The sequence below is a fragment of the Rhyacophila brunnea genome, unplaced genomic scaffold, assembly GCF_057557595.1.
Source record: "Rhyacophila brunnea isolate RB1 unplaced genomic scaffold, BYU_Rbru_1.0 scaffold_10, whole genome shotgun sequence".
NCBI lineage: Eukaryota > Metazoa > Arthropoda > Insecta > Trichoptera > Rhyacophilidae > Rhyacophila > Rhyacophila brunnea.
The window spans coordinates 15321747-15346963 of record NW_028232752.1 but is presented as its reverse complement, the minus strand read 5'-3'; the positions used below and the strand labels follow the sequence as shown (position 1 = coordinate 15346963).

General features: G+C 33.0%; 1 protein-coding gene across 1 annotated transcript; it reads left to right on the top strand.

The window, feature by feature from the left end:
• Nucleotides 1–752: 752 nt before the first annotated feature.
• Nucleotides 753–24704, top strand: LOC147078915 (transmembrane protease serine 9-like). The gene is made up of 9 exons (XM_085955448.1): nucleotides 753–831; nucleotides 958–1147; nucleotides 2597–2846; nucleotides 3441–3732; nucleotides 4353–4487; nucleotides 17194–17292; nucleotides 18721–18910; nucleotides 20932–21178; nucleotides 24297–24704. Exons 1-9 carry the CDS (start codon nucleotides 753–755, stop codon nucleotides 24588–24590), a joined length of 1776 nt encoding a protein of 591 aa, XP_085811574.1. The 3' UTR covers nucleotides 24591–24704.
• Nucleotides 24705–25217: the final 513 nt, after the last annotated feature.

Here is a 25217-nt window from a genome sequence, read left to right as displayed (position 1 = left end):
ACGAAGTAAAAAGATCGAGCGAGCTATTTGGAGTGTGTATTACGAGTGAGAGTAACGATTGAGATATATTTTGTTCGATTGTTTCAAATTTTTTATTTAACCCAACACGGTTAAAGTAAAAGCACAAGACTCTCAGGATTTTGATGAGATTTTTTTTTAATGTATTGTTACTGAGGTGAAAAAGTGCTTAATTGCAAGAAGTAATTTGACTGTGTAAATTTTGTATGCAAAAGAATATAATATGAAATGAACAACTTATTTTTTACCTTTCTCACCAAGTCAACGTTATACAAAACTGCTGACGGTCTGTGAAATATTAAATAAATACATGACAATTAAATAATTGATATTAATTTGAGAACTGGATGACACGGATTCATTGATAACCACATATCATAATAAGTGGGACAAGTACTACATATTACTATGTTTTATTTTAATTAATGTAATGTATTCCAACCAAGAATTAATATCATAGAAGAAAAAAATAGAAAGGTAATATAAATTAATATGAAATCACGATAAACGATACCTTTTCTCAGAGTTAACGTAACGCAATATAATATAATAAAAGGAGTCAAAAAACTGAATAGTCTTAACAAACATTTTTATATATGCAATGTTACAATAAATAACAGATAAGCTAACATCACAAGTGGTAGAATTATTTATATTAGATGCACAGTATACGTACGAGGATAATATGATTTTTATTAAGTATTTTAATATGTAAAATACGACCTATATAAACGATGGTAAGGAATCGAATATCATCACATCACGAGATGTTCCGTCTTACAGTGTTTGCTAGTTTTCTGGTCTTCGTCAATGGTGAGAAAAACAATGCAAGGAATTTAAATAACTACAAGCACCAACTACCGACAAGATACCCAATATTGTGTTACTGTACATTAAGATATATTTATTATTCACTCTCAAATGAAAATTTATTTTTAGGGCAGGGTCTTCTATCTGGAATTGTGGTCAATCCGACTATTATTGGTGGATCTCTGGCCAACATCACTGAGGCTCCTTACCAAGTAGCTCTACTCATGGATAGGACTGGAAATGGTACCTTCACCCATGTCTGCGGAGGATCTATCATTAATCGTACTGTCATTCTCACGGCTGCTCATTGCACCGATGGGTGAGCCATTGTTTTTTTTTCAATATGACAACGTTTTAATATATAATGGCCGAATATTTTAAATCTTTTTCAGTTGGACCCTTTTTTACTTTCGTTATTAAAAACCTAAATGCAATTTTGTATGGAACTGGGTAAGCCTGAGAGTATATCGATACCTTACGGAAACAACTCAAAATACCTTGTTCTCAAGGAAAAATACGAAGCTTGCAATTTGAGATTTTTTTTATAATTTACAATTTCAACTCTATTAATTAATAAATAAAACGTATCTGAAAACATTAAAAAGATTTTTTTTAAGTCAAAGATAAACTTTTTTTTTTTTTGCGACCATGTCCGATCCTGATAGGATCATATGGGCCTCCACAGAGTGGAGGTTTGTATTGACAGATTTTGTTTTTTACGAGAAATGGATGTCAGCCACTTGCTCAACCTATTAGGTCCTTACCCTGACACACACAAATTGAAAAACAATATGTGTACTTGCCAGACCCAGGATTCGAACCTGGGACCCACGGCTTTATAGTCCAACGCTTATGCCGCTTGCTTATGCCGCTTATGCAACGCTTATTACAATTGTAAAAAAATGTGAATTTGTCATATATTTGGTTCATAGGTTACGTTGTTATTACATTATTTTTATGATTATATTTAATTTTAAAATTTAGTTTATTAAGTTTTAAAATTTTCAGCGCTTAGATTTTTGATTAATTCATAGTTTTAATATTTTTTATATTTATTTTAAAAAACATCGATTTTTATAATAAATATAAATGTGTATAACTTGAAATACGTTTTTATATATGAAATCTTATTTAGGTACGGTACTAACCACAAAAATGTATACACATTTACACAATGAGATTGTAATGTGTGATTAAAATGCAATGATATTGATTATATAGTTGTATTGCAAGATGGTTACCAGAGGATGTGATTGTTATCAAAAATTGAAAGCTATCCCCCGAGATGGTATGTGTCCTCATTTCTATGCTAAGTTGCCGCACTATATCTATAGTAATATTAATCCATACTTTAGTTGCCTGAAATATCACATTAAAATTGTGGTATAAATCTAGTGTAAGATGGCAAAACATGATAATATGTCCGTTTTTCTAAATTGTTAAGGAGAGCAATTTTAAACTTATAAGACCTATATTAATACCCTATTTTGATATCTTGTAGATATAATTGATACGGGTCTGAATGTATACATAACTCAATTAGCCAAAAAACGGACATATCATATTTTGCCATCGTAACAAAGTAATTGTTTGAATATTTAAAATTATTATTTACTAACTTTTTCTTCTTCTTCGACGGTGTTGATTGTCGATTGACAACTCTATTATAGCTTTGACTCCTCCATTATTTTTTTTTAGACGCACCATGTCATTTATGAAAAATTATACAATTACTTAATTTCATAATCTATTTGTGGGGGAATTACAGAACCCGTGCTGCTCAATGGAGAGTTCGTGCAGGATCTACCCTGCACAACGCTGGTGGCCAAGTTGTTCAGGCCAACAGAATCGTGCAGCATACAGGCTTCAACTCTCGCTTTGATTTCGACATCAGTTTATTGTTCATGGTGACTGCTTTAACTCTTGGACCTGGTGTTGGTATCATCCCTCTTCCCGCCCAAGGAGTCGCCGTACCAGATGGCGCTCCAGCGATCATCACCGGATGGGGATATCTCTCTGTAAGTTTACTGCATTTTAGTGTACTTTTATCCGACTTTTGAGTTCCGCGGAACACCGGTTGGGAATCATTGACCTATCATAATGTAATGTGTATGATTGTTGAAAAGATTGCTTTCATGTTTTAATACTATATTGAAACTTAAAGATATTTTGTAAAGATTTTTTTTTTTTTTGACCATGTCCGATCTTAATAGGATCATATGGGCCTCCACAGAGTAGAGGTTTTGTATTGAAAGATTTTGTTTTTTACGAGAAATGGATGTCAGCCACTTGCTCAACCTATTAGGTCCATACCCTGACTCACACACAAACTGAAAAACAATATGTGTACTTGCCAGACCCAGGATTCGAACCTGAGACCCTCAGCGTGATAGTCCAACACTTATGCCGCGCGACCACCGTGGGTGTTAATATGGACAGCAATTAATTATTACTCAAACTATGTAGATCAAATAGATTATTAATAATTATAGATTTATAGCATTGCACCATCTTGTTGATTGGTGGATCACTGATTCTTCTCCAATTGTTTTTCATTAAGTTTTCTGTCTTACCTCTAGGTGTTTAAAAAATATTTTCTATAAACTTAATAGGAAATCCCAGGCAGCCAGCCAACTACATTGTATAAGGTCACTATCCCGACTATCAACCAACAGCTGTGTATCAACGCATACGCTGGATACAACCCCGTCACGAGTAACATGATCTGTGCAGGTCGCCTGGGAGTCGGAGGTCAAGATGCTTGTCAAGGAGATTCTGGTGGCCCACTCACAGTAAACGGAGTCCTTATTGGAATTACTTCATGGGGTAGAGGTTGCGGCCAGGCTCAATCCCCAGGAGTCTGGACGAGAGTACCAGCATTCAGAAACTGGATTAACAACAACAGCTGAATCTTTTACTAACAATGGCATTATTTGCTATCATTAATGTAAATAAAAAAATATTTATATACATTTGGAACAATTCGATACAATTATAATCGATGCATATTTATTTAATACATTTGCATTTCTTTATAATATCATGGGTTGCTGCAGAGATGTTGGCTGTGAGGTGTTAATAACCATAAAAGGGTTGTGAGAGTTAAGATGAATATTGTTCACTTTAAGTTATTATGATTTGATTTAATTGCTGAAACGCATGTTGTTGCTTTATGGATTATTTGATTGTTTTTGGCAGCGCTATATCTGAGTTACTCAAAGAGTGCGTCGAGGGCTTCACTTTGAGATCAATTAAAAGAGGTTGCCTTATTTGTGGAGTGAATGAGCGGATTGAGTAATTATGGCCTGGGAAGGGGCCGCTCCATTAGTGGTCTGAGATTGGCGGTTACCTGCCTATTCCAAGACAGCAGTGGCTATGACTTTTTATAAAGATTTCTAGCATGATGAGAGTTTTTCAGACAAACTTTATAATTCAATGGATGTAGACCCCCGCAGCTATCACAATGAGCTGGTACCATGTCTCGGAACTTTTTGCATTCTGCGGTGAGATATTCTTTACCGCAGTGAACACATTTAGGAGGAAAGTGGCAGAGCAGCTGCTAGAACTTGACTGCGAAGACAATGCTTTACAACTGGCGGCACCTATCCTCATCATCTGGACTCCTTTTATTGGAAATCCGGATATGAGGAGTTCATCTCGTATTTAGTCATCAGGAATCTCTGGAATCCCTCTGACAATGACTTTGATTGTTTTTTCCTCGACCACTTTCCCCTATGGCCAAGAAAACTTACTGCCTTACGATAGTCCGATATGTCTTTGAAATTTAAACATATACCTTTTTTAAGATCATTCATAGTGCCTATTACTGATTCCAGCTAATACTAGGTATTTTATTAAGTTAGCGTAATCTTTTTTGGAGTGAACTACAATGGGGGTAATTTTCTCGTGGATTAAAAAAGCTCCGACGGTGGGCTTAAGTAGACAACCTGAGAGTACTGGCCTACGTAGATGGGCTTTTGGGGCGACGGGGCTTTAAATAGGTCGGGGAAATAGATTTCCCCCATTCGCAGTGGTTGTTTCCTTATCTTTATCTCTATCGAAGACAGTGATTGTAGGAGTTTGTTTGAAGGATCATTCTCCATATCGCTTGGAGTTGGCATTTCATCCTAAACCGCGCTATTATCTTTTATGGTTTCACCGTTATCCGGAATCAGTTTTTGTGCCAACCGATTGGTTTTTTAACATATATATGTTTTACCGCTCGCCGTGACTATTAAAATAAAATTCTATGCACAAATTTCAAATATAACGCAAAATGTTACCAGCCGAGTGGCTGACGATTGTCGTCCGATCACTTAAGTTAAGGGACATTGCGGGCGGCGGATAATATTTGGATGGGTGACCGCTTTTGTAATATACAAAATAACATTTTGACATTTTATTATTAATATGTTAGTGATATAATTCATCAAGACCTGCTTAGACTAAACAAAAATTGACGATAAAAAATATTCTTCTGTCTATAAATTATCTAAAATTGTGTATGGTTTATTTATGGCATAATTTCACATAAAAAAATAACGCTCTCAGATGGGTTCGAATCACCGACCTTTCGGTTAGCAGCCAAACGCCCTGTCTTTGCACCAACGGTTGCCGCGGTAATAGCCAAAATTTGACGGTACCTATATACATATTAACTGCGAACGTTCCAATTTTTTCGAGAGCTGCCCGGCTTTAGGAGAAACAATCGCTCTTAGACATATACATGTTTTTATGTACTTTCGTGTAACGGAGGTACTCAGCATACTATACAGGCTACTGATGCATTTATATAATTTAACCTTAGTAATTTATAAATTTGTGGTTTTTTTAAATGGCTGCCTCCCGAAAACGATACATAATAGTGTTTTTCGCATTTTAGATATATTTGAGTATTTTACAGTAAAGATGGTCAATAGAATATTTAATATCTTGAAAAGTATTGGCCCGCTAGGGCCACCAACCTTCAAAATCCCTGTGATCGTTATAATGGCTGAAGCCTTTGTATCAGCCATTTCAAGACAGAAATAAAATTTAATTTAGAAAAATAAAATTTAGAGAAATTTAGGTTTAAAAAATTGCTAATTGCTATAAGAGATATAAGAATGGGTAAAATATTTATTATAATAGGTACATATATATAAAAAAAGAGGTATCTTTATAAATATCTGTGGGTTTAGCTGCTCGGTCGCTCGCTTAGCGGAGATCTCCGATGATCCAAAGGACTAGAACACAAGCACACACACCATTCAAAATATATCAAAATTTAATTTAGAGAAGACATTAATACGCTTATCTATGCAAACACGGAACCTATAGTATATTAAGTCTGCGAATTGTCGCTTATTTTGAAAAAAATTTAGCAACAATTTTGAAGACAAATTTCATAAAATGACGCACTTACTCGAACAGAGGTTGGCAAAAAACGTTGAATCAGTAAATTAGTAGGTAAGTCGATAATAGGCAAAATTAATCGCAAGATATGTTATCGCTTTGGTGTGTGGGTAAGAAATAACAAGTATTTTTGTGGCATGACAACAACAGTTTTCGGTTATCAGTATGTAACTACTTCTTTTAGTATTTATAAAGTTTTTACTATTTTGCAAAAAACAAGTATAATTGTTTATTTTAAAAGGTGGTTGTGCTCAAAATGAGATAAATATTTCGAGTCACAAGCTCTATGTACTCATCTTACACCGCGGGACTAAATGTGCTTACAATAAACAATGAAAGAATCTCGACCAGGGATGGCGAACCTTTTTACGTACGCGTGCCAAAATTTCCCAAATCATATTTTTCGACTGTCTGACGTTCCAAACAGTTTTTCATGACGAAAAAAAGTTTTTAAAAAAAGTAGTTTTTAAGAATTCTATTTAAAAAGTTTAAAATCATAATTGAGTTCTTGATATTCTATCTTTTACCGTATTTTTTGCCGAAGGCGCATCTCTTTGCCTCTTTGATATTTTTTCCTTGTTTTCAAATTAGTCAAAGAGATCGTGAAAGCATTTAAACCACTCTTTTTTCATATTTTATTCTCAATCACTGAAGTGTTTTCCATTTTTAGAGATTATGTTTGAGGCAAAATAACAAGCAGTTATTAAATTTAAATTACTGCCGATAATTAGTTTCATAAGGTTTGTTGATTGAATTTTTTTATTTTTAATTCGTCGAACCTAAGGATCGACCTATGCTATTGTATATGTACATTAAACGTAATGATTATTCTTGAAAAGGATTTGCCTGGAATTTTTAATACAATGCGATCGGTCATTTATGCATGAATTTTGTCGTTTCCGATTGCGCATTGATTGGTAAACATATTATAAAGAAAACGAAGAAAATACGCATGCCTATGCTTTCATTATTTTTAAATATTATATAAGTAGGTAAGTACTAAGTACAGCTTATATATTTATTTATAATTTTTTTTTTTTTTTTTGAAATAGGTATATATAAAATAGTAATTTTTTTCTCTTAGGAATGAAACATTCGCATGCCGTGCAAAATCATCTCACGTGCCATTAGTGGTACGTGTGCCATAGGCTCGCCATCCCTGGTCTAGACGAATATTATCGCCGAATACTCGTAAAACTATTATTTATTCACAATCTCAGGATAAACAGAAGAAAATTAAGGTGAGTGAGTTTAAAGTAAATATGAAGTTATTATTTTTTCACATGCGTAACCTAGAACATTCAAAACTATTAATGATTCTATATTTTTTTAAGTGTTTTTCAGAGCATTGCGGACGTATTTGAAGATTACGCTAATAATTAAGTCAATATCGATTCAAATTTGATCAATGAATTGGATGACAACATGGTTAGTAACAATGTAATTAAATGTCAGTGATGAAGACAAACTTTCCTCGCGAAATGTTAAACATTATTTGTTTTATTTCAACATTATTTTCGTGATTCGCAGAGCGTTAATGATATAATTCAAGAAGATTACGATGATAATAGCGATATCGATCCTTCATATTATTATGACCCGGTGTTCCTCTGAAAAACTTAAAATTCTTCGGATTAAAAGAATCACAATATAACTTCAGTCATAGATGTCATATTATTAATGATTTATTAAAAATACCAATATTAATAATAATACACACATTAATGTCCACACTTATTTTAAAAGGAAATACTGTGTGCAATTCCACGAAGGTGGTTCATTAACGATAGGGATTGCAATACCGAATGAAAATGTCAATACCGGTTTTTTGGTATTTCTTATTGAATACCGGTATTTCTTAAACATTAAAAAAACAGAAGAATGTGCTTATCAATAAATATAGTTATTAAAATCTTTTTAAAATATTATTTTATAGCAAAAACCTACATACCAACATTTATTATGTTGACATTTAAAAATATGTGTTGACCATAATAATTGTAGAACTACTGATTTTTTACGAATAATTTGAATATATTGATAATTTTAACTAAAGCCCTCAAAAATTCATCAAGTGCAAATAAGTCCTAGCTGCAGGAAAAGCTTCTTAAATTCAACGCTTGTACAGTCATCTATGAGTAATAGAATAATTATTGAACATTTTTGTCATGGATGTTTTCTATTTCGAAATAATATTATGATAATTCATAGCGATAATTCTGTTATTAGTTTTGGATTTCCGTCTACCAATGTTTGGTTATAATTAGGGATCCCGGGATCCCGAAGTATTTTCGATACCTATGAATCCCGGGATTGGTAAACATAATCCCGACGCTTTCGGGATATACATTTTTTTTTCAAAATATATATGTATATATTTTTTATTGCATTGACTTTTATAAAAAAGTAGTGATTTTTGCTTTCGAGTAAGTAGGTAGTTGTTGAGAATTATTACTATTTGTATTTTTCGGGATTTCGTTCGGCACCCCTATTTCAGAATGTTCTCAATATTCAGTCACGTAGGTTGAGTCGAGGAAAAAGATAATAACAATTATCGAAGTAATCATTACAACGTTTTTCGTAGCTCGTATTCTTATTTGTCCGGTGGTACTTTGTCCGGTACAAATCTTGCAATCGACTTTTAACTAACTTCCCGACTAGCTAGACATTTGAAACTTTTAGAATATATCAGAACACGATGGCAATGCATTTTTTTAATACTTTTAGCCATCTTTTTTCTTTAACCATAGACAAGATCGCCCTGATGGTAGCCGACCTCCGCTAAGGGATGGCACAATAAGAAAAAGAATTATATGAATAGGATACATATAGCACGACCCATACCTATCCTATTTCTGAGATCAAAGAATGTTTTAATGAGAGAAAATAAAACTCATACTTAATCATATTTAGAAGTATTTTTATTAACATTAAAAGAAGGCTTTGAATTTAAAAATTACCTATTGTGAAGGATGAATCTGATGAATTTCGACGAGTTTGTTCAGAAATTGTTGAACAACCGATCATACCCAGGGTTAGCCTGGATTCCGTAGGATTTTTATTGATAGAATTTGTCTGCCATCTCCCCACTAGATTTCCTTAGCGCCCCCCAATTTTCTTTGAGCCTTCTACTGCCCGCTTGAAAGCCTCCAACGCCCACTTTGAAAAAAAACTGTTCTAGTGCGTCAAATATATAAAAAAAAATGTTGTATTAATTTGATCAACACTCAAAAGAAAACAGTGTTTATTTTCTTCTTCAGCGGTGCTACAAGTACTAATCTTGTCCACTGATTTTCATCAATTGCCCCAGTCCTCTTGTATTTTCTCTAGCCGTTATATGTAATATTTAGCATTGTTCACTTCCAGATCTAGCGTTGCCCAATGGAGAGTCCTTGCAGGATCTACAACCTACACGCTGATGGTCAAGTGATTAAGGCCAGCAGAATCGTACAGCACTCAAGCTTCAACTCTCGCATTGATTTTGATATCAGTTTACGGTTTGTGGTAACTGCTATGAAGCTTGGAAATAGTGCTGCTGTCATTACCCTCCTAAACCAAGGGCAGTTTGTACAAGATAGCTCGGCAGCAATTGTCACCGATTTGGGATATTATCTTTATGTATGTTTACGTTCTTTTTAGTTCAAAGTGAAATAAAAACCAACTATATTTTGTTTAACGTTTGTATTATTATAGCGCTGTTTTAGTTAAGTGGGTCATGGCACATGACAATGACTCAGTGAAAATACTGAGCTTAAAAAACAGATGACTTTATGGATACCGGGTAGTTACCGATAACTGTCTTGATACTTTATAAGTAACAAGAAAATAAAGATGCAGACCATTCAGCCTCTTATCATTTTGAAAGTAAATAACCAACGTTGTAAATGGATAGGTCATGTGCTACGAAAGCCAACGGAGTTTCAATTTGGCCGGGCTATTCTTCAAGCCAACCAAATTTTGGTGTCCTGGAAGCATGGCCCCCACAAAGGAGGGGCTGACAGGGGTCTAGCCTAGGGGCCCGGGCTTATGAAGGGCCCGGCATGTCTAGTCAACCAGATACACGCATCAAAAATTCTCTCTGATAGTACAGAAAGTCGCCTGCGGCGCTATTTTACTTCATTACTGTTATTATTTTTAAATTATGTGGTTGTAAAATACAATTTTTAATTGTATATCGATACTCGACAACTCCATAATTCAAATGGATGGATTAAAATATACAACAAAAAAACACTAAATATAGGTACACAATAATTTTACCGCGTACACCATTTGGAAAACGCTACTGCAGAACGTCACACAGCCAGTATATTTAGCGATAGGTAGGGGGGGCCGTCAAAGATCCTAGCCTGTAGGCCCGCTTATGATACATGCCAAAACTACAGGATACCGGCATGACCTGGAGACGCTTTGCAATGGCCATATTATGCTCTAACTACAGAGTGGACATAGGCTTAAAAGAAGAAGAAACTTTGTCAGATATTGGGAGCGATTTTTACAATCAACTATATTGGTATTAAGTTGAGCTATCCTGATCGAATATAGATTTATTCGGTATATTATTACTGAAAATTATATGTCGTCTTCTGAAAGTCTAATCATTGATTTCTTGTACTGTCATTGATTAAGCTTTGAAATCTTCTAGTCCTTATTTTGACGTTTGCAATTTATTTGATATGTAATAATTATTACTCCAGCAATATTTCAATTATCTGAGCTTGATTGCTAACCAGATATAAAATATTCAGATTCTTCTTTCAAGCTATATTGTATGGTTAATAATGATGCTTGCTTAAATTTAATGATGATCCAAGGCCTGAACACAAATGCTCCAGCATATCTTTAGAAAATTTTATAAACACAGTAAGTCACAAAATTAAACATCTGAATAAAAAATATTATAGTTACAGTAGATTAATTAAAGTAATCTTATTTTTACATTTAAGGCGGGACATACCTAACCGATTTTTTTTAAACGGTACATGTTCAAACACGCGCGTTAACATCATTTTAGTCCCTACTTCAATTATAGTTTGTCAATTTATGGCTACGGCCGTATGTTGTAGCTTAACCACTGGGGAATGCCAAAAGAAATGGCGTATTTAAAAAAAACACTACCTTATTCTTAGGTCAATAATTATTATAAAATTCGTAGGATGTTTATCACACTTGAATGGTCAAAGACATAGCTTATAATGAGTATCTTTAGAATTATCTTCAAATGTGTTAATCTAGCCCATTTTTTGAATAATAAAATGCCTAATTCTTGTCAAATTTGGGATCACAGAGATAATCAATATAATTTTTTATCGTAAATATTTCACTATAATAATGTCGATATAAATTATACTGATGGTTTTATAAATGCGTTTAAAATGCATGTAAAAAATCGTAACACCACTGCACATTTATGTACTGAAATATGACTATATTATGACTATATATTATAAAACATCAGAGCGAGAGATTTAAAAGAATACTATTTTATGTAATAAAAATACTTTATGCTGTCATCAAATGTTTAAAATAAATATAAAAGATAATAATGCTTCAAAATTATATAAATAGATTATCTACAACGTTTAAGGTATGTCCAGGATCATGCTTTGAAAATAGAACAAAAGCTCCATTTTGACCCACGCTGAGCACGTCCGCCCTTAATACGGCAATTTAATAACTAAAATATTAACAAAATAACTTATATGACAATAATTGAAATGAATCGTACACAATTTTGGGAGTCTATAAAAGATTTTTGAAGTTATACTTTTTTAAGCGCGTTTGGGTAATCAGGTAAGAGTGTATTTTTGGCGTGTGACGAATTAGCGTGTGACGCCGCTGTTACGTAAATTAATTATATATCAATAAATAAATAAATTTTGTGAATGTTGACTTGGTAAATAATTCAAACAATGCTATGCTGTAAATTTACAATATTTAGACACTTTTCATACACAAAAATACAAATTTTTACAGTTTAGGATAATTAATATATTTCGTATATCCCATGTCAATTTATTTATTAGCGGTTTATAATATAATTGAAGACAATAATAATTATTATGTTTCATCACAAAAGCCAATATTACGTTTCAGTTAAACCATTGAATAGGCTTTGTTCTACTTTTGATTTGTAATAAATTATTATTGTTAACGGAAATAGTTGTACAGTCATCTGTTTAAGAAAAGATGGTCGAAATAGCGGTTTGCATAAATTTTTCAAACACAGGTTTTGAGTTTTTTTTTCTTCCAAGGTAGGTACATTCTGCATTAATATTATTCATTCGCATACATATTATTATTGCTGACGGTACCTGTATCGATAAAATACCCTTGAGACCGAAATTAATATAATCATAATAACACGCCAATAAAATTTGATTTTTTATTAATTCATCATGGGCACTTCTAAATCGATTATATCCGCTGTATGGCAAAGATGAGTTTTGGTCCAATACCGGGTGGATATGGGGAAACTCAAATCAAGGGCCTTGAACCTGTAACCGCTGGATTTGCGCTAGTGTGCTTTTCCAATTAAGCTACGGACATCCTACTTAATTACGACGATTTTATATGTATATTAAATTAAGCTAGGTATCAATTAAATGCATTAATTTCTATCCGACGTCACGGATTGCATCAATTATTTATGTATTTGCACTTGCTAATAATATAATAAGCTACCTCTTTTATTCAATGAAAGATTTTAGAATGTAACATTCCATATAACAAGATAACTCTAATACTACCGTAATTTTTATGAATGATAAAACAGATCTACTCTATCTATCTATTATAAGGTACTTTAGTACCATAAGACATTTATCAAAGAAACTGGGTTGAATTTCATATCTCTTCCATATTATACTGTTATCAATTAAGGTTGTAAATTAGTTGAAAAAAGATTTATAGTCTGCCGCAACACATGATGAAAACATTTTGGCAACTATTATGATGTTTCAAATAATCATTCATGGTGTACTAAATAGAAAATAAAAGTCAGTTTTCTACATTCGTGCTGGAAAACTATTGATTGGGTATTTTATCACGTTTTTATTAGCTCGTATTCTTTTTTGTCCGGTACAGATTTTTTATTGTGCAGTACATTTTTTTTCTTGTTTGTCCAAGGTTTTTAACCAACTTCCCGACTAGCTAGACATTTGAAACTTTTAGAATACATCAGAACACGTCGACAATGCATTCTTTTAATACATTTGGCCATCTTTAAGCAGAATTGAATTCATTTTCAATTAATTCTGTTTTGTACGCCACGGAAAAAAATCGTTAAAAGTAATATTCACTACTCACTATTATTGATTGCTAAGTGGGTCCTAGCAACTAAATTATTAATATATACGTGCGTTACTATGGAAATCAATATGAATTAATGTCAAAATTACTTTTCAGTATTCTATATTATTTATTCAGTATTTCTATCAAGTACAAAACAAAGTATTTATTAATATATAGAATTGTCAAGTTTATATGATTCAACAGAAAATTTAAAAACGTGGTAAGTATATAAAAAGTTCTCTTTATCTTGTAATAATTTCAATTGTAAGAATACACTTTTTTCATTACTATTTTACTACAACGGTTTTCTTAGCTCGTATTCTTATTTTGTCCGGTGGTTCTTTGTACAGTACAAATCTTGCAATCGAATTTCAACTAACTTCCCGACTAGCTAGACATTTGAAACTTTTAGAATATATCAGAACACGATGCCAATGCATTTTTTAATACTTTTAGCCATCTTTAAGTGGAATCGAATGCATTTTCAGTTAATTCTGTTTTGTATAAAAAGTTATTTCGACACCATTATTGGTAGCAAGGGGTCTGGGGTACTTGCAACTAAATTATTAATATATACGTGCGTTACTATGGAAATCAATATAACATGTCAAAATGACATTTCTGTATTATATAATATTTATTCAGTATTTCTATCAAGTACAATAAAAAGTTATTATTAATACGTAGAATTGTCAAGTTTATATGATTTAACAGAAAATTGAAAATGCGGTATATAATAAGTTCTTTTTATCTTGTAATTATTTCAGAATGATTTTAATGCTCAGAGTCACGAGGGTTGTGATAAGGAAAAAGAAAATTACAAAATTTTAAGCAATTATTTTTCCTCTTATTTTTCCATTCATCATCATCATTACTTTGCAGATGTTTATTTATATTGCTAGTTATTTATTTATTTATTTAAGAATACAAAACATTGTGGACATAACAAATCTAAATTCAAGACGTACACAACATGAGCTTTACATTATAACAAATATTACAATATAGAATATAATAATAATAATAACAGAAAAACAAATTAAATCTAAACATACTTAAGTACAATTTAAAACAGAAAAATAAAATTTTTAAAACTCAAAACTTACAATTTTACACAGAAAAATAAAGTTTCAAAAACAAAGTGCAAAGTACATCACTAAAAATGTCTATGTCTTTAGGGAGCGCATTCACCAATCTTGCGCCCCTCGCTAATGGTGCCTGATAGGCTTGACACAAAGAAACGGTTCCAATCCAGAATAAATCATGGCTGCGACCCCGTAGGTAATTGGCAGGCGCATGTAAATTCAAATTTATTAGGACACCAGGATTGGAAACCATCCTTCGCGCTAACAAGCAAAAGTGTTTCAAGAGAAGAAGAGACCGGCGAGATTCAAGAGAGTGAAAAGTAAGCATGCCTTGTAGAAAGGCAGTCGGAAAATAATCATTTGACGAATTATTGAAAGGAAAATAGTTAAATGTCTTAAAATAAAGACATCGAAGAAATATCTTTTGGACGCGTTCTAAAATAAGTATATAGGAAACCTCATTAAGACACCAGATAATCGACCAATATTCAAGAATGCAACGCACTAATGAGACGTAGAGTGTACGTAATACATTTGGATTATTGAATGGTTTGGATTGTCGCATGATGAATCTTAGAAGCTTACTCGCACGTAGAGCCATAGAAGTTATATGCGAGTGAAAAGATAATGAAGAATCACAAATTATCCCAAGATCTTTCTCCTCAGATTGACGCTTTAATGAACTTTTTGATATAATATAATTATATTTAATCGGGGTTCTCGACCTACAAAAAGTAATACAAAAACATTTGTCAATATTAAATTCTAATTTATTCTTTAATGACCAACTTTCAAGTGAACAGAGATTTCGCTGCAATATGCAACAGTCAAACTCATTGCAAATTGGTGCATATAATTTCAAATCGTCTGCAAAAAGTAAAAATTCTACTCCATCCATGGCTTTCACTATATCATTGATAAATATGAGGAACATAATTGGTCCTAGATTTGATCCTTGTCGAACGCCTTTTTAAGAGTTTGAAAGACTTCAGATGAACACCCAGCGTACTCGACATATTGACAACGATGCGAAAAATAAGATTTGAAAAAATTTACAAAATTAATAGATCCGCCTACTGCACTCAGTTTAGTTAAAATAATATCGTGATCAACTCGATCGAAAGCCTTTGACATATCCGTATAGATTGTATTAACTTGACAATGATTGTCTAGTGAACGAGATATGTATTCAGTGTACTCCATGAGGTTGGTAACTGTTGATCGAGTAGATCGAAAACCATGTTGAGCGTCAGTCAGCTGACCATCCATAATATGTTTATATATATATTTATGTAAAATTGACTCGAATAGTTTTACCGGTGCAGACAGAACCGCCACTGGTCGAAAGTTAGTTATTTCAGATACCGAGCCATTTTTATGCACTGGTCTTATACGAGTTAAGCTCCAACAATCAGGGAGAGTAGATTTACTTGAACACAGATTGAAAATATACAACAAAGGACCGCTTAAAAGTTTTTTGCATCCTTTCAATCGCCATGGAGGAATGCCATCTGGACCTACTGAGGATTTCGGATATAGTCTAGAGAAAGCATATTTCATATCTGATTCATCCAGAGGATCAATATTTAGTATGGGCCAAGAAGACAAAAAGTATTCAGATTGAGTTTGAAGTTTTGGTGGAATTGTGGAATAAACTGACCTAAAATATTCAGCAAAACCATCAGCGATAGATTTATAGCCATTCAATACACTACCCTTAAAATGGTTATCATCTGTAGTCTGCCACGTAGTCTGGACTTCAAGCTTCAAGCAACTGCTTACTTCACCCTATTATAGGTCCACAATTCAATTCAAAAGGTCCAATGTTTGATGGAAATTTGCCATTATGAAGTTTACCTGAATGTTTATAGTCTATTCATCAATGTAGTTATTTATCTTACTATGAGACTGTTGAAAGCTGATAGATTGGAGACAGCTAATCCAGAATTTTGCATTTCATTTTACCACGTTTTTATTAGCTCGTCTCCTTGCTTGTTCGGTACAGATTTTTTCTTGTGCAGTACAAATTTTTTCTTGTTTGTCCAAGAATTTTAACTAACTTCCCGACTACCTAGACATTTGAAACTTTTAGAATATATCATAACACGATGAAAATGCATTTTTTCAATACTTTTAGTCAACTTTGGGTAGAATTAAATTCATTTTCAGTTAATTCTGTTTTGTATGAAAAGTTATTTCGACACCATTATTGTTGGCTAGGTGTTCAGGGCTCCTAGCAACTAAATTATATATACATTATGTGCGTTACTATAGAAATCAATATGACATGTCAAGTACATTTTTTTTTGATCGTTTAAGCTAGTCAAGTCAAGTTCAGCAGAATTTAAAAACGTTGTATATAAAAAAGTTTTTTTGTCTTGTAATAATTAATTATTTTAGTTATTAAGTTATCGTATTAAATATAAAAATAATATTAATGTAACCTAATGCTTTCCGGTTTCCCGAATGTGAATATATTTTTTTATCATGTTGATAAAAAAAATATACTGAATAAACATACGCATGTTGATGTCAGTTAGATTAAAATTATTAAATATTCAGATGTAAGTACGTAGAACAATATGTGTGTAAGATACGGTCTATATAAGCGGTGACAAAGAATTAGATATTACTACTTACATCAAGATGTTCCGTCTTACAGTGATTGCTTGTTTTCTGGTCTTCACCAATGGTGAGTAAAATATTTTTTACCAATTCAAACATTATTAAATTTATTTTAAATGATCTTCATTGGATACCTTTAAATATTGCGTCTTTTTTTCATATTATAGACTTTAAATATACATGGATGAAGAATATTTTTTATAATATATTATAATTATTGTGATATTGTTTTTAAATATTGGTCTGTACTACTACACTTATTTCTTTCTCTAGTATTTTAGCGAGTGCCGAGTTGTTAATAAAATATTATATACTATATTTGTCTTCTAGTTTCTGCCACCTGAATTTTAAAAATAAATAAAAATAGTAATTAGATTATGGGAATTAGGGATTGAAATACCGAATGAATATATCAATACCGGTGTTTCGGTATTTCTTATTCGTCAAAAAATAGTAGTTATCGAAAAAAATAAGTATCTACCTGTCAATAAATATGACTATTAAAATCTATTTAAAACACTATTTTATCGCAACCTAAAGTACCTACCTTCATTTATTATATTGACCTTTGTAAATATGCATAGATCATAATATTTTAGAACTGCTAATTTTTTACAATATGTCGGGATCCATAAAAATCTATCTGAATTTCAATGTTTTTTGGATATACTATCAACGTTGGATCAAAAATAAATGGAAATATTAGCCACGAATGTTTTCTTTTAGAAATATGTTAATTTATCGCGACAATTGAGTGGTTCACAATCATAGTGAACCAAGACCATTCTGGTTCTTTTTAAGTAAGCTAGGTTCAAACATAAATATTTGAGTATTTCTTATTCTGTAAGAGTATGATTTCCCTTATGTAATAACTTAGATGTACTCAATATAACACTTCAGAATTGCAATCATACCCCTCTGTAGAATTAGAAATACTCAAATATTATCTTTGAACATTTATTTATTTTTATTTCATTTTTTTTTTTAACATATTGTGGACATTACAAATTATAAGTTTAAGACGTTCACAACATGACATTTAGAAACAAAGGTAAATAAATATAACAGTATTACATAAAAAAAGAGATAGATGAGTAGATAAATTAGATAGGTACCTACTCAAAAATAACTAGAATGGACTTGGTTTACTATGCTTGTGAACGACTCAATTATTTTTCTTTAAGTATATTTGAGTGATTTTGTTTTAATATTATTTGACCTTTGTTAGTTTCGGTCAATATATTTGCGTTTTGGAAGCATAAAACTTATACATTTAATTTAATATACAATATAGTGGTAAATAATATCAAAATAACATTAAGTAATTTCAATTTCTATAAACATAAATGTGTATGCTTTCTTAATACCGAAAATACCGGTATATTGGATTTTTGAAACCGGCATTTCGATATCGATAAATAATTGATTACCGTTTTTTAAATACCGATATTGCAATCTAGTGGGAATCATTTAAAAACGTGGCTTGTTTTTTTAGGCGCTGTCCTTCCTCCCGACTCCCTGCGCGATGGGAGGATCGTTGGAGGAAGCCCTGCTGATATCTCGGAGGCACCTTACACAGTAGCTCTACTCCTGGACAGGACTGGATCTGGTAGCTTCTTCCATAATTGCGGAGGATCCATTATCTCCCGAACTGTCATTCTCACAGCTGCCCACTGCACCGACCAGTAAGTCATTGATTATTTTAACATAAAAAGTTTCCTCTTGTAATATGTAATTTTCGTCCTAAAATCTAATGAAAATAGTAGATATATTTTGACACTTTGCAACACTGGAATTATTTGAAATATGGCAACACTGCTGAGTGATAAATAAACTCACTTTTTTGACTGAAGAGGCAAATAATGAGAGACGATTTGCTGAGAATGAAAATGACGATTAATTTAAAACTACTTAATTATTATATAATGTTTGAGGCTTTCACGGTTGTTTTTTATCGTAGTATATTCTTGGGTTTCTACCGTGTCTCCTTCTTCCTTCTTTACTCGACGTTTTGGGCTCGTTTCAGAGGCCATTATCGAGAGATGATATGTTTTATGATGAAAATGTAGTGTAGGTATGTGAATGTAAACGTTGCTCTAAGAATGTCAAGGAAGAAGGAGACACGGTAGAAACCCAAGAATATACGACGATACTTAATTATTTTTTTAACATTTGTATACGCATATTAAAACTTTTAACCCGGAGTGGAGCAGACCATGGAGCCGAGCTGGAGAAAGTATTTGGATCCCGGAGCGGAGCCGGAGCCGAGCAACTCAAAAAAGGGTCCGCTCCAACGCTTTAATAATTAAATACTTCCTATGTGGTGATTTTGACAAAACAACACATCTGTATTTATCACTTGCGGAAAGACCAAATAAAATCGACATTAAATTAATACTATGTGAGAGCATCCAAAATCATGCGCTGTACTGAATTCTATGCGAGCGTCCTCTGCAATAGGTCAGTATTGAAATAATCACTGGTGATTCAACGTGATAAACATGGTGCATCTAGAAAAAAACATGGAAAAACCTACGATTTTTCTAAGAAATAATAAATATAATTTATGAAAACATGATGATGAAAATATGAAAAGTGCTAAATAAATATTTTTTATTTTTTACAACAGGATTTTAGATTATTTCAGAATATGACCCAAACCACATAGGAGGTATTTACTATACAGGAATGATTATATTCTTATGCGACAAATATTTAAAAAAATGTTTAATAATTTTATCAGCTGTGCTACAACGCAAGTCTAGTCTTAGCTAGGGATTGCAATACCGAATGAAAATTTCAATACCAGTTTTTCGTTATTTCTTATTTAATACCGGTATTTCTTAAACATTAAAAAAACAGGAGTAGGTACTTATCAATAAATATAGCTATTTAAATCTTTTTTAAAATATTATTTTATAGCAAAAATTTACATACCTGCATTTATTATGTTCACATTTAAAAATATGTATTGATCATAATTGTAGAACTGGTGATTTTTTTAAAAATAATTTGAATATATTGATAATTTTAACTAAAGCCCTCAAAAGTTCATCAAGTGCAAATAAGTCCGGCTGCAGGAAAAGCTTCTTAAATTCAACGCTTGTCAGTCATCAATAATAATTATAGAATAATTGAACATTATTGTCACGGATGTTTTCTATTTAGAAATAATATTATAATAATTCATCGCGACAATCACTTATATAAATATATTATGATGAAATTAGTTTTATTATTTTTTCACCTCTGTTGGATTCACTCAATATATTTGCTGTTGTTTATTGTTTTATGAAACCGGTATTTCGGCATTGATACATTCTGGAATACCGGTTTTGAAATACTAGTATTAATTGTAATCCCTAGTCTTAGCCTCGTCCACTGTTTTTCGTCAGTTGCCCTAGTCCTCTTAGTTTTTTTCTTTAGCCCTTTTATGTAACTTTTTGCATTATACATTTTCAGAACCTACGCCTACCAATGGAGAGTCCGTGCAGCATCTACCTTCCACAACGCTGGCGGCCAAGTGGTTCAGGCCAACAACAACATTTTATATACTTTCAGAACCTACGCCTCCCAATGGAGAGTAGATTCAAATATTAAATAGTTTAATTTCGTTTTCTTTTTCTTCGGCGTCATTTCTGGGTTTGGCTTTATCCAAAAATGTCACATTGTTCATAAGTTCATAATCTATTTTGTGGAATTCCAGAACCCGTGCTGCTCAATGGAGAGTTCGTGCAGCATCTACCGCCCACAACGCTGGCGGCCAAGTGGTTCAGGCCAACAAAATCGTGCAGCACTCGAGCTTCAACTCTCTCCTTGATAATGACATCAGTTTAATCTTCGTGGCAACTGCTATAAACCTTGGACCTGCCACCACCATCGCCCTTCCCAGCCAAGGAGCGTTTATACAAGATGGTTCGGCAGCATTTATCACTGGATGGGGATATCTTTCTGTAAGTTTACCATTTCTGTTAAAATTGCAATAAAAAACATATGAATCCTATTCAACATCTGCGTTATGATTATACTGCTTTACTGTGGTGAGTCATGAAACATGACAAAAAAATTGTAAAAATACTGAGTTTAGATAATACATGACTATGGTCGATACAGGGGTGTGCAGTCATATGACTTTATAAGTAACAAGGAGATAAGAAAGCATACCATGCAACCTTTCGTCATTTTGAAAGTAAATAACCAACGTTGGAACTGACTGAGTCATGTACTACGTATGCCTTAATATAGTTTTAACCTGGCCGAACTATTATTCAAGTCAACCCATTGTTTTGGATGGTCGCTAAATAATATATAATACTAGCTGACCCGGCAAACGTTATTCTGCCATATGCATTATTTCTAGTGAATATTTTGGTTGTTAAATAAAAAATAACGAATGTATCGTAAGTGTGTGGGGATGGGATCTATGACAGAAAGAGGAATGGAGCGCTGTAGACGATGACCGCCGATAAAAACAAAAAAACACCAACCATTCATTTTATCAATCCAAAATGAGTAATGATGTGCATAATGAATGAATTACCTATGACAGGATCTCGTTGTTTAATGTTTATGCAATGTCTGTCTTGTCCCTTCCAGAAAATTAGCAGATATTGGAGAGCGTCGTATGAACGGTGTGTGTCAGCGATGAACTCCAGATTATTGTTTCTTCTTCGAATCACGATTTCTCGCGTCGATGTCTGGTCATCAACCATGATTCCTGCAATGTCGTCAACAACAGGCGCATTGAATCGACGCACGTGCTCTTCAGCTGGTGTTTTATCAGTATTGATAACAATAGCGTGATTTTCACTTTGCAATTCGTGCATGTGCGCTTTGAAGAATTTCAATAATTCATTGTGCTCATTCAATAGGGCGTCCAGTCTGCTGACGATGCGCCTGGCATTAGGCGAATTGACGTTATTGTAGCCGCAACGTGCATCATCCACACGGTTGATGTCCTCACCGCCCATGAATTAGATTTGTAAAAATGTATGTGGTTCGTTTGGCATTGGCAGCAATGAGCCTACTTTGTGGTATACTTGGCCTTTGATTTTGAACGTAGAATGGAATTGTTGACCATTTGCCGCAGTATTGTGAACTATTTCTGTTGCTCCGAACGAAGCCATTTGGAAGCATGAATTGAATGTGCGAATGGACTTCAGGAACAGGTTTGAATCTGGAACCGTGCCGATGAGCAAGCCGTTCAATGGTTCTGGTGGTATCTCAATTTCTGGTAGTTGCACTTTTCCTGATGCGCAACACATCCCGGCTGACTCGTGTTTGAATTTGAGCGCATGACAATGGGGACATTCTTTGTCCATAGCACCAATCAGCACTTTTGGATGAGCGGAATATTCAATATCTGGCTCGTACTCGAATGCAAGACGAAGGAACGTAGCGGATGTAAGTGCTCGATGTACTTGTTGGCGTTGTCAGTCATTTGCTCTGCGTGTGTTAACTACGAACCGGCGCGCTTGGCTCCGTTCCAATTGTCGTTATTGATTTCGTTCAGCTCGTGCCTCTTGTGATTGAGATGCACCCAATTGCGACATGCTTACACGCACATTTTTGTTATCTTGTTGGATTTGTTCGTCTGTTCTTTCTACTCTACTATTTTGCATGTTTGTTGCTTTATTCGTTCGACGGCCCAAATGGTCCCCCTTGCGTCTTGCTGGCATTGTGCACTGTAATACACGCACACAAAAATAGATAAATTAAAATAAATCGTACAAAATTTTGCACGCACTGCGTTGTGATATGCCGAATGAAATGTCAAAATGACGCGACGCTTCTCTTAAATTCTTCTCGGACGTAGCGCCATTCATTCAACAACATAAATAATTCGTTCTGTTTGAAATACGAACGTAGGTTAAATTTGTTCATACAAAAATAATAAAATCGCGATTAAAAAATGGGAGGGTTGGGGTAGGAAAATGAAAATTTTGGATTATAGGTATTTTTTGATGCCAAATAATAAAAAAAATACAAAAAAAATTGTCAAAAAAATAAAAGAAAAATTTTTCTGGATAGAGATACCCTAATCACCTAGCGGTATGAAATATACTTGTTGACCTATTCTAATACCTACAAATATACATTTAAAAAAAATCATAAAAATCGGTCAAGCCGTTTCGGAGGAGTGCGACCACAAACATCGTGACACGAGATTTTTATATAATATATAGAGATATTATTACGGGATACTGACATGAACTGGAGACGTTTCGTAGTGTCCATATTATGATCTAACTACAGAGCGGACATGGGTTAAAAAAAAGAAGCTTTGCCAAATTAATGTTGGGAGAGATTTTTACAATCAACAATATTGGTAGTAAGTGGAGGTTTTCTGATCAAATTTGTAATGATTCGGTATATTATTACTGAAAATTATATGTGTCGCTAAATTTGAAAATCAGCCAAGTCCACCTTTAGGTATTTTTAATTTTTTTGTGAATTGCTGAAAAACTACTGCTTTCTAACATTTCTGCATTATCAAAATGTGGACATTATTAATTTTAAATATTCTATACTCGAAATAATATAAACTTTCACCCTTGTGACTGTGTATTTGAGAAAACAAAAAACTGTTTTTCTCCTATTCATTTATTATGGACTTGGCTGATTTTGAAATCTAGCCACACATATGTACCTTGAAAGTCTTATCATTGATTTCTTATACTGTCATCGATAAAGCTTCGAAAACTTCTACTCCATATTTTGATGTCTGAAATTTATTTGACTTTATTTGATTTAATCATTAATCTGATCTTGATTGCTTATAAAATATAGTATATCCACAATCTTCTGTCAAGCTATAATATTTTATAGTGACTACTGCTTGCTTACAATAATGCATACAATAATGCTCAAACATAATTATTTAATATATATATAATTCTATAAAATAGTCGCAAAATTAAACATCTGAATAAAAAATAGTATAGTTAAAGTAGATTAAGACGTTAACGTAATCTTATTTTTATATTTAATAGGAGAAAACTAATTCTGAATAACTTATATGTACAATTTTGGGAGTCAATAAAATGTTTTTTTTTTAATTCAACTCAACAGGAAGGAGGCACCCAGCCTACAGATTTGTACAAGGTCACCATTCCAATTATCAACCAACAGCAATGTATCAACGCATACGCCAGTTTCAACTCCGTCACCAGTAACATGATCTGCGCTGGTCGTTTGGCAGTCGGTGGTCAAGATGCCTGCCAAGGAGATTCTGGTGGCCCACTCACAGTTAATAACGTTCTCATCGGAGTCACATCGTGGGGTAGAGGATGCGCTCGGGCCAATTCCCCAGGAGTTTGGACGAGAGTACCAGCATTCAGAAACTGGATTAACAGCAACATGTAAATCGTTCATTTTGATTTGCATGATTCTATAATTTACAGTACAAACACCATCTGCTTTGATTTTGTATTCTTGATCACATGTAGCTTGAATAAAATAAATTTAACTTATTGTGCCATTTAAGTTTGTTATTTTTTAATTGTTTGTAACAACTTATCACTGATATATAGGTATTCTTTTAAGTACAATTAACGCCGAATAGAACTTATTTTTAGGCAAGTTATATTAGTTTTTAGTGCACCCCTTAGGAAAGCATTTTTTAAAACCATCAATTGCCTTTTGTATAGGTTCATAAACTGGGAATTTCTCAATTCCAATTGATGAATCCCTGATGATGTAATAAACATAGAAATACGCAAAACACATATGTTGTGATGAAGATTACCCGAATGATCACATATTATTCTTCAATGTATTTATTTACCTTACTATAAGATCGCTGAAATCTGGTTGATTGGAGACAGCTGATCCAGAATAAATTCTAGAGTACCTTTTTCAGATGGATTTCAATACTCAGTCATGAAAGTTGTGACCGGGAAAACGATAACGACAATAATCGAAGTAATAAGTATTTTTTTCCCTCTTATTTTCTCATCCATCTATCGTGATCTCTACTTTAGCATATGTTTA